We start from the raw sequence: 17,575 nt of genomic DNA, 5'->3' as shown, positions 1-17,575 counted from the left end.
CCTTAAAATTTGATTAAAAAAGTATGATTGTATTAGTAAGACCAGTGCCTCAAAAAAAAATTGAGGGCGCACATGTCCACCATGGGCCTTAGCTCCATTCATCATTGCTCTTAACTACTTCAGTTTCAAACCCTTTGATAATGCACAATTGAAGATTGGTTTTTTTTCTTTTAAAAAGTCTTAAATATATGATACATTTGATAATGCACAATTGTGTGGCGCTTGAAATTTTTTCCTAATGCTCTAACTTTTTCTTGTGTAGTGCTTGATTTTTTTTATTTAGTTTATTCTGCGTGTAACTTTATACTTAACAATGGTAATTTTTTTGGGAATAATGGTTGTAATTTTTTGTAAGATTAGAGAAAAATAATTCTGCTAAAAAGAAAGTTAAATGATTTTTTTATGGAAAACAAATACTAAAAAAAGCTAATATTGACTTATTGAAGAAGGGTATAAAGTTTGCTTAGTTTTCAAAAAATTCGTTGCCGTGACAGAGGGAGTCATGGAAGCCGATAAGCCAACAACGATGCTGTGCACAGTGCTAGCAATAGACCACACCGACTTCTCTTACAGAGTGTGCTCCGTCTGCGAGAGGACTCTCCCTGACAATCCAACTTCTCTTTGCAAATTCTGCAGCGTCAATGCCTTCAACCCCCGTTTTCCTCGCTCAAAACGACTCTTCCGCCTTCTTGTAACTTCTCTTTCTTCTTCTTCTTCTTCAATTTTTCTCATTTCCCTTTACCCTATTTTTGAAAAGCTGTTTGCTTTACCAAAAAAGCTGCCTGCTTTCCAATTGGGTTTTTCAAGACTTGCCTTTTGAGGTACTTTTTAGTAAATTCTTTTTGGTTGTTTTTTTGGGTTGTTTTGCAGATGTCAATAGCCTCAGATACAAAGGTGTTCACTGTGATATGCTTTGATAGGGCTGCCAAGGTTCTGTTTGGTTGTTCTGCTGATGAGTTTTTTGACTTTGCCAAGTTTCACCCTTTTGCTGGTAAACCTCCAACCCAATTGCATTAAAAATGTGATTTTTGTTTGTGTTACTGTAACTACACAATCTTACTCTTCTCATTTCTGACTTATTTTCTGATGCTTTCCTGATGAATGCAATATGTGATGCCTTGTTTTGGGGTGTTTTATGCAGCTGTTAATGTGAGTAGAATTCTGGAGGGAGAGAAGTTTAAAATGACGTTATCCAAACCAAAGAATGGGAATGCACAACATCTGCGAGCGGTTCAAGTTATTCCATTGAGGTCTGGTTTTCAGCCAGCAATTGTGACGTTGAGGGAATTGTATGGAGTAAGAAGCACTTGACTGCAGTTGTTTTCATCTACTGCATGCTATGGACTTGCAAATGCTATTGATCTGCTTTTGTTAATTTCTTCATTATTGAATCGCACTGGTTTCTCAAAGCACTAGGCTTTTTTAACACTTCCAAGTATACTGCGCCTTTATGCCCACATTTCCGTGATGGTATTTTGGTTGCCTGCATTTATACTTGGAAAATTTAAGCCGTTGGTAACAGTTTAGCTGTTTTTGTCTAAAATGATGCTGAAACTCATGGCTTTTTCATAGTTCTTCAAAGAATCATCCATCCAATTGTGCTCTATATGGTTGCCAATTTTTAAAAGAATATGCAAGTTTGCAAATACCAAATCAGTGGAACTTACAAAAGACAAGAAACGCCATTGAAAAATGTGAAATTGTATAGCGAGCCATTTTGGCAGAAACCTGGACTCTAGATTAGAAACTTTTAGGTCTGTCAAAGCAGGCATGGTAACTACCGTTATGGAACAGACTCCACTTTGAAAACCACATGTTGGCAGGCCAGGATCTGAGGCTATCATTTGGGAGCAATTCTTTCGACTGACTCAGCTATGGCCAGTTTTCCTTGCATCCAACTTGTCAGCATCTGTAATGCGGCTTCTGGTTGATCCATTGGAACCATGTGACCGGCATTATGGACCTGTTTTTGGTTACATGCAATCAAATTTGCTGAAGTTACAATGTGAAATCAGAGACAGAGAGATGAGAGAGATAGAGAAAGATAGAGACCTTGAGGAAAGTCAGAGCTCCATGGCTTTTTAGCAGTCCTGCTTCTGTACCACCAACCTTGAATGGAACAGTTGATGATGCTCCGAATGCTTTCTGACCAGACCATTCCATGGCATGAACCCAATTTGAATTCCCTGCAAAATAAATAGGCATCATAATATAAGAGTTCCAAAAGTACTATATCCTCTCTAATACATGAAACATGAGCTTTTTTGCTAGAACAAAGAGGCTCACCAAGCCAATTGCAGATGAGATCATACTCCCCAGCATACACAAGCACCTTAATTCCATCTTCAAGAAGGGCAGGAATTCCCACTTCCAGATTTCTCATCCAGTCCATAAGCATAGCGTCATATACCGTAGAGCTGCATGAAACAAAGTCTATGTCCCCAACTCCTAGGGCATCCCTAACCTGTTTCTTGTTCAAGAATGTCTCCATATTTGAGAAGTCATAGCACAAGTCCCCTTCACATTGCTTTCTAATATCATAGTACTGCATATAAAGTAAACTCTCAGCATACTTGAATTTGTATGTGGGTTAGTTTAGAACTTATTTCTCTGATGATGATAAAAATATTTTTGCACTTGCTTACGTTTGTACCACCAATTATATTCATGATCTTGTTGAATATGCTATTGCAAACTTCATATGAAGATGCACAAGCTTCTCCACCCTCAGAGCCTGACAGTTTCAGATATCAGAAAATTCATGAGTTAGATAATGTTGTAAGACAACCATCAAATCTCGTATGAGATTGTAACTAACAGGTATGTGAAGAACAAAGGAAATGAAGAGGAAATACCGCAAGTCTTAATTGCCTGTTCACAGTCTGGAATCGTCTTAGAAATCCTATCATAGTCAGCTTTTTTAATCAACCCCATCTGCAGTGCAAAATCAGGGTAGGCCTTGTACTGAATTTCAGGATTGGTTAGTCCATTACCTATGGCAAATCCCTGTTCAACGATAGCAGATACAACTATTGGATCAGTATGACCATGATGAAGCAGGCAAATGCAGTCAATCCAGTGTAAGTATTAAGATACCTTGAAGTTTATGTGCATTCCTTCCTTTGCTTTGTTTCCTTTGTGAACCCGAGAAGCAAATGCAGGAATGTAGTGCCCAGCATATGATTCTCCCGTAATGTAAAAGTCATTTTTAGCAAATTGAGGATGCTGAGCAAAAAATGCCTGTGATCGTGAAGAGAAACATTAAGGATAGTTGTCCATGTGTGTGTGAGGGGTTATAATTTGTTGAAAGCAAATCTCGATATAACATAAAGGAGTTGCTAGGACCTGCAGAAAGTCGTACAAGTCGTTGCTGACTCCTTCTTCGTCGTGGCGGATGTCACCCTCATCTGAAGTATAGCTGAAACCGGTTCCAACGGGTTGATCCACGAAAAGAAGGTTGGATGCCTGCCAAACAAAACAAACTAAACCTTGGTCAGAATCCAAAGGGAAACTTTAATGTGGACTGGTCGGTAAAGAATTGCAAAATAAGAACACACCTTGTCCCAGCCATAGTCATTCCAGGCAAGAGACAAGTTGTTTGCAATTTGAAAAGGTCCGTTTTCATAAAACACAGCTAGTTCGCTGCTACACCCTGGCCCTCCAGTCAACCATATCACAACAGGGTCATTCTTGTTAGTCCTGGATTCAAAGAACAAGTAGAACATCCTGCGAAAACAAAATAGATTGAAATCAAAATCAGCACAAGAATTTTCTAGAAAATAGATTAAAATAAGCCACATCATCTTACTATTGATCATGTGAGGACAAGTTCAGACAAAGATACAAAGCAAAAGATGCGGACAAGAGGCATGTAACCATCATCCCTGTTCAGAATGTCGTTTTGTGTCTGTATTCAATGTAACAACGCGACTAAATTCCAGACGCTTATGTTAGCATTTGGTTTTTTCTTTTTGGTTTTTTCTTGTACAGGTTTATATCTGATATTGAAACTTGAAAGTTAAAACAGAGGAATACATGTTCATTGAAAAATTGAAGATGCAAAGATTGATAGTTGTCTGCAATTGTGTCTTCATGTGATGAAGAATCAAAATTTGGATATGGTACGAGGGTTTTGTACTACATGACATAAACTGGTACAAAACTTTTCACTTTCCCAAATCAAATTTTGAAGCCATTGAAGTAGTAGTGCTCCAAAGGCAATTGAAGATCAACCCTTTACCCTTACCTTGCAGCTTTAGAATTGGGAAGGCGATAGTAGCCGGCATGGTGGCCAAGCTCTTGAACAGAAGGCCCGGAAGCAGCACCAAGAAAAGGCATTTTAAACTGCTTTTCAACAAGCATAGGACCAGCAAAAGCCTCATCCAATGAAGTCTTGTGGGGGATAGTGTTGATCTCATCATTGGGGAACAAGTTAAGGTCTCTTATGAATTTTTCGGCTTGTAGTTTCGGGGTTGAAGATAAGTGAAGGGGGCCATTGTGGGGAAATGCTGCAGAGAAAAATGGCAGGAGGAGGAGGGAAAGAAGAGAAAGGGAAATGTGAGAAAAAGTAGATGCCATTGTTGTTTTGTTGTTTTTGTGTGTGGAAAAAAGAGTGGTGGGTTTGGAGGGAATATATAGTGTTCCAATGCGAACAAACTAGTCTTGGCTAATAAGGCTAAAAGAATTGGAGTATGAAATGTCTAACCGTGTGAGGTGGGAGCGAGATTGAAGTAACGGTCGTTGTTTTTGTTATTTTTCAAATTTCTTTTCTTTTCATTTTTATTTTTGCGGCAAACTTTCCTTCTTCTTTTGTTTTTTCTCGAATTCCGCGTTTTTTTTGAAGTCCATATTTTCTCCTAACACAATCTTAGCCATTTAATTTCATTTATAGTCCAGGATTTATTTTTATTTTATTTTACTAGAATATGAAGAATAAAACCATATAGATAAAGTAACAGAGGGTTAAAAATTAATTAAAAAGAAAAACCTATTCAATCAAAAGACCCTTAAAGTGAAAATAATTAAAAAATAAAAAAGAAATAAAAATTCATGTTCAACAAAAATTTCTATAGAAGATAAGAAAAAATATATATATATATATCCCTATTGACACCAGCATGACCACCTCCACCGGCGAAGAGGCTAGTATTGCTTAAAAGGAAAGAAATTCTAATCCTCTCATTAGTCAAAAAGAAAAAGAAAAGTAATCCTCTCAATTAAAACAAAGAACAACATTATAATCATGGTTTGGACTCTTTTTAAAAAATCCTTTTTATTATGATTTAAACGAGATTTGGAAAAAAGTAATGCTATTAGAGAGGTACATAAATATGGTCTCCTTAACATTTTCGTTTGAAAAATATTTACCCCGTCTCTCCTTAAATAGGATTTTAATAGATGAGATTTGAGAAATCTTCAACCCCCAACCCAAAAGAAATAAAAAACAGGGATATGAGGGGAAAAAAGAAAGGAAAAAGGAAAAAGAAAAACAAAAGAAAAAAGTTATGAAATAATGTTCTTTGGATAATTAAAATACATTATACGCGGTTTATTTAAATTTTCAAATATGTATTTTTTTTGTTTGTTTTCCAAATAGCTTTTGAGTGCGGATTTAAGGGACAAGTTATTAGCTTTTTTTCTGTTGGAGAAATTTTTTAATTTTTTTTTCAAGTGAATAAGCAAAAGCATGAAAATTGTTGCGTGCAAGGCATCATTGCCTTCTGATAAAGCACACACGCAAATCATGTGAAAAAAAATGAAGATAAGGAAATTCTCGGAGAGCCCAAAATAGAAGGAGAAAGTTTTAAGACAACATTTTTTTTCCTCATCCTTGGTTTGCTTATCTCCTAGCTATCTCCTAGCTTAAAGCAAGGAGAATATAAAATAATGGAGATCAGAATCAGATCACCCACCAACCCAAATTTAAACAAGAATTTTATTATAGGTTAAGTTGGTACAAAAGGCAATGACTTTGCCTTGATGCATGATTGCCTAACATGATGCTTTGATTATGAAGGTTCATTTCCAGCTATGTCAGTCAAAAGTCAAAACGTATGTGAAGAAGATGAAGGCTTTCATTTTTATTTTACTTGGTTTGACTAAGAACTGGATGCTTCTTGTAGAGCAGACTATTTGCGAAGATGAGGTTTCTCACACACAACCAAAATGTCATGCGGGTTCGAACCTAAAACCTCTTGTCTACAAGTCAATGCCCTTTCCACTGGTTTAGACCTTGTTGGCCCACAACTTTTAGAATAAGCAGTTCTAATCTAATTTATCAAACACTTTTCCCACCAAAATTTGTAACTTAAGTGCTTTTAAGACCATCTGCCGCAATCCTAAACTGGCTCTAAAGCAGTCTCAGAAAAGAGAGAATGTGACTATGAGCAGGTTAAATCTGATGCACGCCATACCTGTTTAACTTTGGAATTACAGGGTCATCTATCTCTTAAAACAATTGCATACCAGAGAGATGATGCCATTATGTATGAGTGATACAACAGAAAAGCAAACTCAAGATATCGTGATACTAATTTTATGGCAGTTTCATGAAATGAGTTGTTTCACTTTTATGCCGTTGGATGAGTTGAATTTTTGAGACTCGTGTAGCAGGCAGATTAAATAAGACTTGTCCAACGTTAATTAGTGCAGTGGTAATGCTCACCACCATTTAAGGGTGGTGAGCAAACATATTCTGGATATAATATGGAGCAAATGCCAGCTACAAGACCATAAATGCAACACGGATCTCCATGCAGGAATTATAAGTTTGAGATTTACACATCAACATATATTGGCACTTGAATATTGCACAACAACAGATTACTGGTAAACTCTTTAAGAAGCTGCTTTTAAATAATATACAGAAGACAATACATCTCTGGTGTTCTCTGTCAGCGGTAAATGGGGGCCTCACTGCTGCAATCTCAATCCAGTCAGATGCTACATCCAAGTCGCACACGTTCACCACCTCAAGCTATAATGCCGGGGAAGAGAAAGGAGAGAGGCTGAAAGGCTTAAACTCGTCTTATGATCTAACTTTTGCAAGTCGGGCCCTTATTTCTTCCAACTCTTCCTCATCATCAGCACCCTCAGCTATTGCTTCTTCCTGCAGAAGTAAACTAATGTATCAATTCTCATGCTTCTTTGAAAGGCAGAAAATTATAGCTGAAATTGGACTTTATTACATGACCATGTCACACATACCTCCTGTGCAGCTTGTGCAGTAGCAGGTTGCTTCAACCTCTCCTTCCTGACTGCTTCAGGAAGCTGTGCAGCAGTCTCACCAGCTATAGAAGTCAAAACCTTATCAACCTCTTCTTCTATCTCGTCTTCTATATCCTCCGAATCTAGTGCTGTGTCAAGACTATCATTCACCATCTCTTCAATTACCCCTGCCTACAAATCACGAATATGACCATTGTTTATTCACCAGAGGACCTGATTAAGTTTGATAAGCTACGGGAACACCTAAATGAAAAGCTAGTTAAAGCAACAAACATAAGTGAAAATAACATCTGATTATTCTGGGAGGAAACATCTATTTACAGATGGCAAACTAATAGATTAAAAAGGCCATAATGTAGGATAAATAATTCCCTGTTTTCCAAAAATCCTTCATCTGAAAAGAAAAACGGGAAGAGGAAGATTTTTGGGTAAATAATGGCTCTTCGAATGCAATTTTATCTACACATTGGTATAGATAAATATTGCTGCAAAAATCATATTCCATGAATATGATATCTCAGAAATGACCGAAATGAAAGACTGTCATGTTTAGCTTCTTTGTAAGTGAAGGAGTGATAACAAGAGTACCTTGGTCATCTCCTTGCTAAATTCTTGCATTGTAACAGCCACTTCTGGAGCCTTCATAAGGTTATTGACAAGCTTCATAACCTCAGAACTCTTGGATAAATGCCCCACGGTACGGGCAATAGCTGGAAAAATCAAACACGAGCATGAAAGATATTAAACCAACACACAATACTGACGTTAAACAAACCAGAGTTCCCACATCAAACTTAGCTTTTCCTGGCCACCCACTCAACCTAAACCTTATTTTTAACTTACCAATTTGTCCAAATCAACATCCTAGAAGATATAAGTTCTCTATCTAATTGGGCTATAAAGAATGGGCAGCCATAACAAAAAAAGAAGAATCATAATTACATAACCCAACAAACAAAGTTCTCCCTTGCCATCCCCTGAATCTAAACCTTATTCTTAACTAACTATTTACACGAGCTCCAACATCCTAGTAGAACATATGAAATTTTCTATTTGTTGCACTAAAAAAAAACTGGGCAGTTGTTCTAAGTTAACTTCCCATTGTGTTGCAAGGTGGCTAATCTAAGAATCATCTTCTAAAAGGAGGCCTAAGTTGTCATTCAACCTAATAGAAAGTTTCCTTCATCATCAATGTTACTGTATATTTACAAGTAACAGCCTACAAAAATTTCTCATTTTAAGACAGACAATGACCCTAGTCTTTAACAAAAACAAATAGCTACTTAAGTTCAATTCTAGATTCGAAATATACAAGAACTCTTCTACTTAAATGCATAAACAAGCAATAACAGGAATCTGAGACGAGCATCAATTAGTTATTGAGAGCTTCTGCTGGTGATGGAATACAGTCAAAGTGAGCCACAAGCTTAGGTATTAGAAACATCATACCAACACTCTCCCCAAGGTGCATCGATATCGAATTCAGTTGTGCCTTATTTTCATGAAGACGGTTCACAGTCCTTCTAGATCTCACAATTTCTTTAGCAAGTGACTGAAATAATTAACACAAAAGAGAAATTGAATATAAAGAAGCGAAGAAGCACGACTGCAGCAAATAAGATAACAGTCAGAAATTAAATAGATACACTAATCAGAATTATGTTCTGTCAAACATATAGATTATGGTACAAAACAGAACCAAATGGAAGTGATCAAAATCAAACAGGTGGCCCCTCAGTTTCCTATAAAATCTCAGTTTCCAGATCACATCGTTTATTGATGACACATTTCCTGATTAAAGTTCCTTCTAGGTAGAAGAGGTATCAAACCTTCGTAACTTAAAAAATAAACGCTAATAATAATTCACGTAAATGCTGGGTTAGTTTCTTTCTCCTGGAAAAAAAAAACCAGCAATATCATGATAAGTGAGCATTTTAATATTCTATTTCATTTCTGTTCAATATAACCACAACATGTATTTGTTGCAATCATTAGAATTTGGTGTGAAGCAAGTGAAAGTTTATAAACAACAAAGTCACTGAAACCAATACAGCTAAAAAAATTGCATAAATTGGGAAAACTGGAAGTAGAAACTTTCGCTCAGGACCAAGTTTTTATTGAACAAAAAGAGTACCTTTGCAGAACCCATGTCGTTTCTCTTGGCAGCATCTTTAATTGCTTTTTGCACACTTTTCTCTTCCCTTTGTATATCTGAAGCAAACTCATTACAGAAAACCCAAAATTAAACAAACCCTTTCCAATTGTATGATCCATGAATCTAAACCATCACAAAATTTACTCCAGAATGCAAATTTTCAAACAAAAATGAAAATTATGACGAAAATTTGAGTTGGGTAACTTAAATAAGAGGAGGAGGATTATAAAGAAAATATTACCTCGAATTTGGCGTTCGATGTTGCGGCACTCTTGGCGAAGTTTACGCTGCCAATCTCTCAATTGCTGCTGTGGGTTTGGTTTTGGCTTTATCATATTCATCATCTTCTCCATCTTTTTATTTTTTTTTTGTTTTATTTTTTTTTTTATTTTTTGAAAAGTTGAGGTCTTTGATGAGGAACCAACTCTGCGTTGCTTGCCTGCGCTTTTTTACCAGGGAGGACGATGACAAATTTAAAATTATTCCAAAAAACAAAAAAGAAAGAAAAGAAAATTTGGTTTGGGTTTAGCTTCCAAGCCCAATTTGCAGAAAGTAATTAAAAACATTACGGCCCAAAAGGGAATTTCTGAAAACCCAAAGAAAGAAGCGAGTTTATACACCATGTTTTGTTTGTAATTAAAGGGTTATTCACTCAAATGGTCCTCAAACTTATAACTGAGTTTCATTTTAGTCCCTCACCTAAATTATTCACTCAAATGGTCCATCAATTCTTTATTATTTGGCAAATTTGTCCCACCGTCTATTTTATGTTAGATTTAACTAAAATTTAAGGTAAATATGACTTTTCATAGTTTAAATATAAAAATAAGATTAAAATTAACACAAAATTAGAAAAAAAATGATGAAAATAGAAAAGAATTCCTCATACCCAAACCTATCCCCTCCCCCCCCCCCAGATTTCTTCTCCCCCAATTCCCCACAGACCCCTCCCTCATTATTTTTTTCGCGCCCCCCTCTTGGCAATGAGGAATGCTAGCAACATTCTCTCTAACATTCTCCTTTGGACTTTTTCCCTTTTCTTCAATACATATGTCACTTTCCTTACACTAAAAACAATGTCATTAATGCATTCCACAAGCTAATTTTTGTTTTCCAAGTCTTATCCTTATTAAATGTATTGATTCTTTTTTACAACTTTATTACCACCTTATTAAAAAAATTAAATAAGAAAAACTGCTGTTTTTTTTTATAAAGTTTATTTTTTTGTTTTAATTGAATTAAAAAAAATATTATTAATGTTTTAGTTCACCTAAGCAAAAAAGGTGGGCCCATACATGACACATAATCACTTAATAGATTCTTTGACGGTTAGGCTAACGGCAGAGTCACATTGCAACAAATTTTCAAAATCGGAGTACTACATTGTTAATTTTTTGTTGTTGGAGCAAATGGTCTATAAAATAGAAGCACCTTAAAAGAGTACAAAAGATAACAAAGAAACCATCTGAAACCCAAATGTAAAAGGTTGGCGACTTGAACTAAACACATGGTAACAAAAGAAAGAAAGAAAAAAAAACCTGGACACCTTTTCAAGCATGCTCACAAGGAATATCGACAATCACCCTACACAAAAATAAAAGAAGGAAAATTATCAAAATAAAGACATGCAAATAGAAAAACTAAAAGAAATAAGTAAAAATACAGAGAGACACGTGGGCTAAGCCAATAGCAAAGCCCATCATTGGATGAACCCAAAAATACTCGAAAGGCCACCTTAGCGAACCAACAACACAAATTGAGATGGTTTTGTAGATTGTGCCAAACCGCCGGTAACTACTTTACAAACTGCTCAACCGTCACAACTGCTCATCCAAAGTGTATTCACTAGGAAACCACCAAAAATGTTGGCAGAAGCATATCGGAAAATTAGAGCCACCCTAAAGGCTTGGTCGCACAAAACAGAAACCAGAAAAAAAAAAAAAAAAAAAAAAAACCAAGCGACAATATAACTGTGAAATATTACATTGTTAAAATAAAAAATGCAGAGACAAACATGTGCTTTAAGGATTGCAACTTCAGAATACCAAACTAAAATGAACCCATAAATAAATACAAGTGATATAAGATTAGTGGATTAATAACTCTATGTGGAAATTTTTATCATTTCATTCTATCCGTTCCTACCCCCATAAATCTCTTATTTCTCAACCATATCTCTCTCGCACTCGCTCCTTTATTCGTATCATTCCCCTACAAATTTCCTTTTTTAAGCACAAGTATCACTCAAGCTACACAGCTCTGCAGTTTCACTCAAGCCTGCTTCTCTCAATCACTCTACAGGTGGAAGGCTTCCTGTCTTTCGAATATGGTTAAGGGTCTGTCTTAGACCATGCTTGAGCACTGCTTTGCTACCTAAGCTGAACCCTTCTCCATAATCTGATGATTTTTCAATTCGGTGCTGTAAATATTTACCAAGCTTCTTCTCAAAGTCAGACCCAGAATTCATCTCAAAGTCCAGCCACATATGGGCTAACACTTGGCTGAAACCCTTTGTAACCTGTGGGCTGATATTTCGAATTTTATAACATTTAACCTTTAGCCATGCTTGCATTATACTGGAAGCCATAGTTGACCCTGTCAACAGCCTAGGAAGACCACTCAGTATCCCCATTGCTTTTACTTGAGGGAAAGGCTCCGACGTCCATATAATAAAGCAGTCGGTAGTCTCACCTGCTAGCAATTGATCACTCACGCCACCATTCTTTTCCACAATGGCCTTACTGGCTTTTAAGAGTTCTCCTTTATCCATGAAGTATTTTCGAATATTTTTCTCTTGAATTTTCAAATCAAACACTTCTTGTACTTTAAGGAAAAGGGCTTCGCATTCGTCAGCTTCTGTAATCGCTGAATCCTGGCACTCCAGACATAGTGACCGGCCATCATTAAGTAAATGATATCTGGTGTACCTTCCTGGCTGTAATCTTCCACAGCTATAACATCTAGGAGTTCCATCGTCCTGATGAGAGGGACAAGATTCTTGTCGCCAGAAACGATTTACGCTATACTCAATTCGACCATCTGTATTTGGTGGGATAAAATTTTCACAAACAACACATCGTGAATGACGACGCTCCATGTAGCAGGATGGGTGGTAAGGATGATTCTCATGCTTCTTAAATTTGGAATCAGTAATGGGAAGATCACAAGCATGACAGCAAAAACAATGTGGATGCCACTGAAGTTTACCCTTCCAATTTCTATATTGTCCATGCTCAATATTCCTCTTGCAGCCAACACACACCTTGAATTGAGGAGGAGAATCCATGTCCACACCACCTTCTTCAACAGCCTTGGGAACTTTTCCAACTTGTTCATTGTGGCTCTTCGACTGAACTTTAATGGGTTCATCATCTTTTTGTTGAGACTCATCATTCGGAAGTTCCAAGTTAAGATCTCCTTCAGGCTCATTTCTTCTGTGGGGATGAAAATCTTCAGGCATGTCTTGTAATCCCAAGAGCTCATATCGTTCCTCTATATGATGTTCGATCAACAGATGTTCCTTTCTGGTTGTAATAATAATTCTGCTCCCCAAACCAAACCAGTCTTTGTTTCCGGCCAATACTTCCAGTTGGTTTAACTGATCCGCATCATCAATAACGAGAAGCACTTTTTTATTACATAAACAATACTTGGTCATAGTGGCTCCGCTATGAACATCCCAAACTTCATTCACTTTTTGCTTCAAGATTGGGGAAAGAAGCTGTTTTTGTAAATGAACAATCCCATGGGTTGCACAAACCTCTCTGACATTAGCAAGAAAATAGCTAACATCAAAGCGATGGAAAATTCTCTCATAAACAAGTCTAGCAATAGTTGTCTTGCCTGTGCCACGAGCCCCCCATATCCCTATAAAGCGAACATCTTTTGCATCACGGTCTAACAGCAATTCTATTTTCTTCAGTCTAAAATCAATTCCGACTAACTTTGTTGTGGAACCTAGCAATGTGACTATTGCAGGATACACTTTGTTACACACTTCTTCAACAATTTCTTTGATAAGCTCTGCCTCATATCTAGAGATCATGGAAAAGAAAAATAAATAACCATTCGGTGAAATTATATATATGAAGTGTAAATAAAATAATAATACTTGTTCATTTGTGCATGCTGTAAAGACACGTTGCTAAACGAACCCTAAAATTAACTGAGTATACCATATGATTTAAGTACACCCTAATATTTAAATCAAAATGTAAAATTAACTAAGTACACTCTATTTAAATACAAAAAATACTCCTGGTACACCCTAACGCTGCATCGCTGATTCACACATCCCTCCTCTTCGCACGTTATAGATCCATATTTGAAGAGCGGGTTGAGATAATTTCATTTTCATTGTTCGTGAAGTTTGGCACACAAAAGCTAATATTTATAAAATCCATCATGAAATTTTTTAGACTTCAGCTAGGAAAGCTTTTTGGGATATTGTTTTGATGTGCAAAATAAGATCTGTCCAGATTTACAGCAATAGTAATTTAGTTGTATTTTTTAGATGGTCAAGAGAGTATTTTTTCAATTATCCAGCGATGCTAGAATTGATGTGGAGAATAAATGTAATGATGTGATCTATATCGGTAAGTTTTTTTCAACCTAAACCAAAAAAATCAAAGTTAATATATCTTTTGATAACTCGCTCAACATGTCTGAAGCATACATATGAAACTTGTTTGCATTAATGAATTACTAACTAACGATGAAACAAATTGTTGGAGTTAATACTAAGGTTTTTGGAAATAGGGTTTTTCGCTTACGTTTGATTATGGTTGAATATATGGTGTGCAAGGTGTACTTATTAAAATTACATTTATTTTACAATGCAATATATCCTTTTTCTCAAAAAAAAATCATGCAGCCAAATATTTCATTCTTCCTCTTGTCTTCTTCATTCTCTCTTATTTTGTTTCTTTCAAAAAATATCTTCATGCCTTGTAAGCACTCTAGGGTGCTTATTAGTGAAGGCTCTCGTGGTGGCAAGATTTAAGGAGGAGGTAGAAGGGCTAGGTAAGAGGTGGAGAGTCTATAGGAGGAGGTGGCTGTTGGTGATGAACTTAGATTGCTTAGTAAGCAATCTATATGGCTAACTAATCCCAGCTAGAGTGCTGAGTAATCCCAGCTATAAATAGGAGGTGGAAGAGCTAGTAATAGGTTTTAATCATGACTTTTTCACCAATAAATAGTTGAAGTTAGAGAAGGATTTTTCATATGAGTTTTTAGCTCATTTTACTAGTAGAAAGAAAGAGAGGGAGAGGAAGAATTCTGAAAGAGAAAAAGAAGAATGAAGTTTTGAGCTTTGGAAAAGGAAGGCTTAAGGGTAAGAATTTTTATAGTTTTGGGTGTGTTTAGTAAATTCTTTAGTTTTCAATTGGAAGAATTATGCTTTTATCATGTTTTAATATGGAAATAAAACCTTCTCTTATCATTTTTGTTTTTTCATGATTTCATTTGAATCTCTGTTTTCATATCAACAAAATTCCAGTTACAAAATATTGTAGAATCTTAGTACAGATTTCAGAATTTTAACCTCTCTTCTGACTCAATAATTTTCTTTCATTACAAAGTTTCTTTTGGAAAACGAATTCCGTAACATTGAAGAAAGTTTCATAAGCTTTAAATAAAGTATTTATACGAAAATTTTCATGGAGATTTGATGGGTTAAAGTTATGTATGAACTTGGTTTGTTAAAGTTAGATTTTCCCTGCTCGTATATGTTATTTTAATTCGCAATATCTTTCATTTCGGAGCTCGATTCTTCAAACTTTAAAATGACTATTTATTTGTAAATTTTCGTTGAGACTTGATAAGCCATAATGCTGTTCAAAGTGGTCCGTTTAAACCATTTTAAAAACCAGTTTTTATATAAAATATATAGCGACCAGTCATCTTTTATTTCAATATTCTAAATATTTTCTTTTGTGTTTTATGTTTTTACGCTTAGACTGAAGGACTTTGTTAGAGCCCGACAAAGCTTAAGGAAAGAGTTAGCTAGCTTGGAAGTAAGGTAGGGGAATTTTGGGGATTAGTTACATAGAATTATATTTAAATTGAATATTCTTGTCTATATTCTTATTGTTGAAGCTTTGTTAATTCTTTTACATTTGTTTTTATTTATGAAATTGGGTTATGAATATTGCTATTACATAATGCTTTCCATTATCATGACTTGCTTATCATTGGTTGTTGGAGTAAAAGAGTTCATTACACTTGGGGTATGAGAAAGGAAAATAGCTTTTGTATAGTTGAGTTCAATCATTGTAGGGATCAAGTTCAGGCGAGCCCGTGTGCACAATAGAATAGGATATCAGCGGTATAATTGTCGATTGGGTGATTTGAGTTTGGAGATCAATTGTTTAGACAAGACGACTAGCAAAAGGGGAATATGAAATTGGGAATGTCACGGGTGTTAATTTATGTAATAGGGCATTCGAAATCACAGTGGTAAAATGCATGGTATAGGACATGCAGATTTGCTTTCCCTATTATATAGATTAATGGGTTGGGTAGAATTGAAGTTCATTCATGCATTGCATAATTTTATAAATCTCACTAATCACATAAGACATAGGACCCCTACCGAGCTTGTAATGCTCACCCCTTATTAAATTTGTTGCAAGTTTTGAATTTGAGGTTTAGTTTGTGACCTGGTAACAAGAAGAACGAGTTGTAGATAGTTTTGGACGTTTTGTTTGTAAAAAAAATAAAAATAAATAAGAGAGTGTTTCTTTCTTGTTATTTTGCTTGTAAAATCACAATATAAATTACTTTCATTTAAAACAAAGTTTATGTTCAGTTTTCATGTTTCTTGTTATTTAAATTTTAAGTTTTAGTTTTTCTTTTACCTCACACTTCCATAAGAAGGAAAAAAAATATTGGGGTGTGACACATGCATACCTATCTTTCGAAATCCAGCCGGAGATATTACCAACTTTTGTAAGAGCAGCTCTCCAGCGTAGTACCTTTGCTTTGTCTTGTTTAAAGTTTTTTTTGTGCTTGTTGAAGGCTTCTGCAAAAGCTCCCATTTGTTTTCGGACATCAGAAGGATCTACATCATAAAAAATTGGTAGAATTTTGTCGACCTCCTTGCAGTCAACAATATTTGAAACCTCATCTAAGCACCAGGTGGAAGAAGCATAGTTTGGTGAGAGGATAACGATGACAAACCATGATTCTTCGATTGCTCTCAGTAGATTTGGAGAAATAGTTCTACCTCTTTCAAGTTCATTGTTGTCCCTGAAAGTTGTAATTGACCGCCACCACAATCTGTCATATAGATGATCGGTAAAACCCTTGCGAGTGTCTATGCCCCTAAAGCTCAAGAACACGTGGTGTTTCCATGTAGAAGCTGAAGGAGCAGACGTGGAGGCTCTTTGCCTGCTGAAAGCCATTCGGCAGTGGATTCCAAGTAATCTGCTAGAAACACAAAAGATAGAATAACTTTCGGTACAAAATATTACAAAGTTGACGAAAATGAAACTTAAAATCATACCAGAGAGGGATTGTTTCAAGGAACGGAAATCAGAGAGAGAAAGAGAGTACGCCCCAGTGTGAAAGGTGAAACAGTCGAAGAACAGAGAGAAATATTTAATTATTAGAGGGCAGGCCTAGGGGTGTGTTTGGTGAAACCAAAGAAGAGACATGGGAAGAGATAGATGTTGTTTGACTTCGTGAGGGAGTGGAACATAGTATGTATTAATTTGTCTATCCACTCAGTTTTTATTTATATAAAAAAGTACTATGATGTTATGCATTTTAATATATTCTATGACAACATAGCATTTATTTGTCTCTCTAATGTAGAACAAATGGTTGAAGCGATAGAAGAGGAGTTGGAGCGTTGCGCGTGCAAAGCCAAGACCGGTAAGTTACAAGTTTGGGCCCAAGCTCCGATTTTGTGCCCATGACCTGCCGTTTCGAAGGGAACGGCGCCACGAGTAAAACTCATTGCTTTGCTATGATGTATGAGCTCTCATTTAGCAGCCCAAACGGGCCTTGTAATACCTTGCAAATTTTTAGAAACTTTTGTTAATTTTCCTTTTTAATTCCTTATTGTTTCCTAGGGTTTTTAGGAGTATTTAAACCAACTTTAGCCCGTAGTTAAAATTGAGGTATTCTCATCTCTAGTGGATTCCAAGCTTGGTTCTCTTAGATAATCATTTGATTGCCTCATTATTTTGT

The 17,575-nt window shown here is 36.0% G+C and overlaps 4 protein-coding genes across 4 annotated transcripts; 1 reads left to right on the top strand and 3 right to left on the bottom strand.

The window, feature by feature from the left end:
- The first annotated feature begins 447 nt into the window (after positions 1-447).
- On the top strand, positions 448-1,409 carry LOC110755422 (replication factor-A carboxy-terminal domain protein). The gene is made up of 3 exons (XM_021956617.2): positions 448-691; positions 871-991; positions 1,142-1,409. Exons 1-3 carry the CDS (start codon positions 503-505, stop codon positions 1,309-1,311), a joined length of 480 nt encoding a protein of 159 aa, XP_021812309.1. The 5' UTR covers positions 448-502; the 3' UTR covers positions 1,312-1,409.
- A 276-nt stretch (positions 1,410-1,685) lies between these two features.
- SCPL48 (serine carboxypeptidase-like 48) lies at positions 1,686-4,615 on the bottom strand. The gene is made up of 9 exons (XM_021956616.2): positions 4,247-4,615; positions 3,558-3,726; positions 3,346-3,465; positions 3,097-3,240; positions 2,856-3,006; positions 2,646-2,734; positions 2,287-2,545; positions 2,053-2,186; positions 1,686-1,963 (listed from the first exon to the last, which is right to left on the bottom strand). The coding sequence occupies exons 1-9, from the start codon at positions 4,576-4,578 to the stop codon at positions 1,841-1,843; spliced, it is 1,521 nt and encodes a 506-aa protein (XP_021812308.1). The 5' UTR covers positions 4,579-4,615; the 3' UTR covers positions 1,686-1,840.
- Positions 4,616-6,726: 2,111 nt separating this feature from the next.
- LOC110755423 (vacuolar protein sorting-associated protein 24 homolog 1-like) lies at positions 6,727-9,960 on the bottom strand. Its single transcript, XM_021956618.2, has 6 exons — positions 9,624-9,960; positions 9,362-9,438; positions 8,677-8,779; positions 7,816-7,937; positions 7,207-7,398; positions 6,727-7,108 (listed from the first exon to the last, which is right to left on the bottom strand). The coding sequence occupies exons 1-6, from the start codon at positions 9,733-9,735 to the stop codon at positions 7,028-7,030; spliced, it is 687 nt and encodes a 228-aa protein (XP_021812310.1). The 5' UTR covers positions 9,736-9,960; the 3' UTR covers positions 6,727-7,027.
- Positions 9,961-11,553: 1,593 nt separating this feature from the next.
- On the bottom strand, positions 11,554-17,023 carry LOC148294034 (uncharacterized). Its single transcript, XM_088254701.1, has 2 exons — positions 16,292-17,023; positions 11,554-13,416 (listed from the first exon to the last, which is right to left on the bottom strand). Exons 1-2 carry the CDS (start codon positions 16,882-16,884, stop codon positions 11,673-11,675), a joined length of 2,337 nt encoding a protein of 778 aa, XP_088110827.1. The 5' UTR covers positions 16,885-17,023; the 3' UTR covers positions 11,554-11,672.
- Between the last annotated feature and the right edge of the window lie 552 nt (positions 17,024-17,575).

The sequence above is a fragment of the Prunus avium genome, chromosome 6, assembly GCF_965620075.1.
Source record: "Prunus avium chromosome 6, drPruAviu1.hap1.1, whole genome shotgun sequence".
NCBI lineage: Eukaryota > Viridiplantae > Streptophyta > Magnoliopsida > Rosales > Rosaceae > Prunus > Prunus avium.
The sequence above is the reverse complement of the archived record's forward strand: the minus strand, read 5'-3'. Positions and strand labels throughout refer to the sequence as shown.